Raw genomic sequence first — 5,134 nt, forward strand, 5'->3', positions numbered from 1 at the left:
GCACGCACGCGCACACCCACATGTATGCACACACGCATGCGTACGCGCACCCGCACTCTGACACCGTGCAAGCATGCACGCATGCACACACGCTGCGCACCCGCTGGTACGCCCACTCGCGGACGCACGCACTCACGTTCTAGCACTGACTGGCGGTGTGGGACACCCCATGCCATGGCGGTGTGGGACACCCCATGCCATGGCGGTGTGGGACACTCCATGCCATGGCGGTGTGGGACACCCCAGACCATGGCGGTGTGGGACACCCCATGCCATGGCGGTGTTGGACGCCCCATGCCATGGCGGTGTGGGACACCCCATGCCATGGCGGTGTGGGACACCCCATGTGTGCACGCACGCTTCTGATACTTATGAGAAGCTATCTGCTCCACTTAGTTGCGGTGCTATTGCTCTCACCTATCGCACCATGCCACCCATAGCTTTTGCGACTGCATGCGATTCAAACCCGTATCAGTGTCACTAAGGGAATACAAACATACGAATGGCATGCATTCGAACTACATGCATGTAGCTGAAGCCCCTCGCACACCGGGCCCGAGCTGGCACCCACAGCAGAAGACACGCCATCTCCGGTGCCCGAGAGCACCTACTCCCTCTGATGTTGGAGGGTCAGGCCTACCAGTGGCTAGGCCTGTCAGCGTCCACACGTGCCACATACGCGACAGCCTGGAAACGACTGCACCAATTCTGCCACTAGTCGGCACCAAGGTGATTACAGACACCATCATGCTGGCGTTTGTAGCCTACCTGGCGCGTCAACATGCCGCGTCAACCGTCCGCCTGTATGTGTCGGCGATCCGGGCAATTGCCAAAGAAAACGGCAAAGATCTCTCGTCGCGAAGAGTGGACCTCGCAGTTCAAGGAGTGGCACGTGCACAGGCCAACCGAACTAAAAACGCCAGTAAGCCAATCCTCCTGCCCCACATGGCAGCTATGCGCAGGGCCCTGATACGGTCTAACCTCAACGCGACCGACCGAGCCATGGTATGGGCAGCTATTTGCCTGGGCTTCTTTGCGTGTCTCCGGGCAAGTGAGTACACTTCCACAACCGCCACGACCATGTCAGACGGTGGCCTCCGAACAGAAGACCTCTCCATCACGCCGCAGGCAATACAGGTCACAATCAAGAAGTCCAAGACCGACCAACTCGGCAAGGGTCACTCCGTCCGGCTCACAACCACCAACTCAACGGTTTGCCCGGTCAAAGCCATGCATACCTATCTATCAAGACGCCCCAACCTGCCCAATAGACCACTGTTCGTTGACAGCTGTGGCAAGTTCCTAACTGCACCAAGACTCACCCGTCTAATCCGTCATCTACTGAGCAGCGCAGGGTACCCACCTATCCAGTATTCACTGCACGGCCTCAGAGCCGGAGCCGCAACCACAGGAGCAATGAGCGGCTTCACCGAATCCGAGATCATGAAACTCGGCAGATGGCGAAGTGCCTGCTACAAGAACTATGTACGCTGTGGAAAGTAACTGTTCGCCGTCCGCAGGCGCGCAAGCGCGCACAGCCACACCCGCATACACGCACCCGCAGACACATACACACGCACGCACACACACCCACGCATGCACACACACATGCATGCACGCGTACACGATACCACAGTCTGACACCGCACAAGCATGCATGCAGGTACACACGCTGCGCACACGCTGGTACGCCCATTCGCGGACGTATGCACTCACGTTCTAGCACTGACTGTGCACGCACGCCTCTGATACTTATGATAAGTTATCTGCATCACTCTGTTGCTGTGCTATAGCTCCCACCTAGCGGTGTGGGACACCCCATGCTATGGCGGTGTGGGACACCCCAGACCATGGCGGTGTGGGACACCCCATGCCATGGCGGTGTGGGACACCCCATGCCATGGCGGTGTGGGACACCCCATGCCATGGCGGTGTGGGACACCCCATGTGTGCACGCACGCTCCGACTACATGCGATTCAAACCCTTCTCGGTGTCACTAAGGGAAAACAAACATGCGAAGGGCACGCATTTGAACTACGTACATGTAGCTGAAGCGCTTGAATACCACACTAAGGTCATTCGGCTGACCAACGCGGAATTTGGGGGCATTCGGCGGCTTGGTCTGATTCCTAGCTTGTTGGTAACCGGCTTGAGGTTTCCAAGGTTGCTATGACAACGTGCAGTCATGCTCAGGGCCACCCAACATGCGTTGGGGGCCCAGGAAAGACAGAAACGCGTTGCTAGGCAACAGCAAAAGCGCTCAGCGAGTATCACGCTACTCATGCAGCACGCACGCTGGCTTAGGGTATCACGCTACCCTTGCGCTGCGGGGTACCACATTGCCCCTCGCTGGAATCAGACCCGCGCCCCGGATACCTTGCGCTGGCCTCCTGACGGCCAAACTCAACCAACTTGCGCGCTGTGACTGGGGTTGTGCATGCCTTAGCAACATAATGTGGCCCAGGTCGGCAGACTTTCAATTAGCCAAGCGAGCTACTCAGGCCAGGGCGCATGATCACTATTCGCAGCACTTATCGTCCATGCAGCAGTCGGGTTAAAATCGGTTGTGGCGACAAACGCGATTAGGCCGGCTGCAGGGACGCCGTAATGTCGCACTCGCCCCAGCACCACTCAAACAGTTCCCTTTGGCAGTTCACGGCACGAACTTCAACAAAGCCCCGTGAATGCGTACTAGGGGAAGGCTAGACAGCATGTCTCTAGACATCAATAGGCATCGTATGAAAAGCCAGTCAATAGCACTAAAGAGCGAAAGCCTTTGTCACGGTTCGGTTTCACTCGCACACCGGGCCCGAGCTGCCAGCGCAAACAAATGCCGGGCGCGAGCTGGCAGCACGAACAAACACCGTACTCACACGAGACCGCTGGGCCAACGGATGGCCACAGCCATCAAAAACAGGAACAAACCCATCCACGGCTCTTTCTCTTGCTAGCTGTGCTGCTGCGTGCATCCAACTGTTTTGCAATTTCTCCCTCCCACCCACGCCTCTTGATCTGTCCTAGCTCACTATTCTGGACAAATATTAATTCAATTGCAATGAAGCGCCGGGGGCCGGCGGGGGCATTCGGCGGCTTGGTCTGATTCCTAGCTTGTTGGTAACCGGCTTGAGGTTTCCAAGGTTGCTATGACAACGTGCAGTCATGCGCAGGGCCACCCAACATGCGTTGGGGGCCCAGGAAAGACAGAAACGCGTTGCTAGGCAACAGCAAAAGCGCTCAGCGAGTATCACGCTACTCATGCAGCACGCACGCTGGCTTAGGGTATCACGCTACCCTTGCGCTGCGGGGTACCACATTGCCCCTCGCTGGAATCAGACCCGCGCCCCGGATACCTTGCGCTGGCCTCCTGACGGCCAAACTCAACCAACTTGCGCGCTGTGACTGGGGTTGTGCATGCCTTAGCAACATAATGTGGCCCAGGTCGGCAGACTTTCAATTAGCCAAGCGAGCTACTCAGGCCAGGGCGCATGATCACTATTCGCAGCACTTATCGTCCATGCAGCAGTCGGGTTAAGTGTGTGTATGATATGCCCTGGCTCACTTATAAGTTATACACGTACACGTAGATCATGTCCATGATGCCTTTCCTCTGCACAGGTCCACCACACTATTGTTTTTAAGATTTACATATTACTTCTGCATATGCATTACATACTGTGATCACGCTGGCTCAATCCCTTATTTACTAAGCTACCACCACCCCCCCCCCCCCCTTGCAGGTGCGTCTGCCCAGTGTTGACTTCGAGACCCACTGTCGGACGAGCTGCCCAGGCCTCACCACCACTGCTGTTTCCGTGCTGCCTTCTTGAACCATACGTATGTACACTGTATATCATGTGCATATTCACATGTCAACCCAACACAATTCTCTACATCAGGTCAGAGGCGCAGGTTCTGCGCTGACAGATACTGCCACAGAGGAACAATCGCCTTCCCTGACTCATCCCGTAGGTTCTCAAGAGGTTCCCAAGTAGCGTCGGTGTATCCCTTCCAACAGGTATTGCCGTTGCCAGTTTCGCACTCTATGGCTGGTTACAGCCTCAACGATGTACTGGATATGTCCATGGAGGTCAGTCATTGGTGGGGGCGGAGGTTGCGTCCATCCAGGTACGGAGTTTTCTGTATAGAGACGCAATGCTGTGATATTAAGGATAATGTTATTAGACACAGGGTGACAGCATATAGGGCTGGGAGGTCCAAACGAAATGCATTTGGGCCCACGCGTTCAGTGATCCTGGAACGAGCCATGCCATTTTGGTCGGAATTTAGGAGAGGGGGTCACCAGGAAATCCTTGTAAACCAAGGCCATGTCATTCACCTTGACATTTACACACTGCCGGCCTCTGTACAAAGCATACAAAGCTTGACGTTCTCCACAGCAAGGTCCAGTTCCTCGCATGGCAGGTCACTAAAACGATTACTCAGAACAAGTGGGGTGGATTGGGTGCCTCACGCGCAGCCAGCAAGCGCACTCCTCCTCTTACTGGAAGCAGAGGATGGTCGTCGACCTCGACCTGTGCGATTTTTTGGCCGATGTTGTCCTACAAGTCACCGTTTCCTTGATAACACTATGGGTATACCAGCTGCTTGTGAAGCGCTATGGGACGTCCGCGACTGCGTCTCCAGCTGTTCAGCCTTCGGCTAAAGCATTATTTTTGTGTTGTATTGTATTTAAATTTTTACTTGGGCATTCCCAACAGACCTTAAGGTCTTCTTACAGGGTGCCCAAGACGAATGAATTGGTTAAAAGTTCCTGGCGAAATGAATTGGGGATATGATTTGTGTGAAGGGATTCGGGAAGGGCATTAAAGTGGTCAGCACCAAGGAATGGAATAGATTTGTATCCAGCTTGAGCTTGCACAATGGGTAAAGAAGGGGAGTAATTGACTTGCCCGCGGGTGACTCTCTCTGTGTGAGCGCAGTCACGGCGAAGGGAGAACATGTCAGAGAGGAGTGAACTGCAGATATTGTGGATGCAACGGAACACGAAGAATATGGACTTAGTATGATATCTTTTGTCTACATAGGCATTGAGCACTCTTCGGACCGTTAAGCACACCACTTGACTACGTCAAGGGCTCCCTATTGGTAGCGGAGCATTCTCGCTTTACTGTT

The 5,134-nt window shown here is 54.8% G+C and overlaps 1 protein-coding gene across 1 annotated transcript; it reads left to right on the forward strand.

Annotated features, from left to right (window-relative positions):
• The first annotated feature begins 522 nt into the window (after positions 1-522).
• On the forward strand, positions 523-1,503 carry LOC135809333 (integrase/recombinase xerD homolog). The gene has a single exon (XM_065322668.1). It carries the CDS (start codon positions 523-525, stop codon positions 1,501-1,503), a length of 981 nt encoding a protein of 326 aa, XP_065178740.1.
• Positions 1,504-5,134: the final 3,631 nt, after the last annotated feature.

This window comes from Sycon ciliatum, chromosome 1 (assembly GCF_964019385.1).
Source record: "Sycon ciliatum chromosome 1, ocSycCili1.1, whole genome shotgun sequence".
Classification (NCBI taxonomy): domain Eukaryota; kingdom Metazoa; phylum Porifera; class Calcarea; order Leucosolenida; family Sycettidae; genus Sycon; species Sycon ciliatum.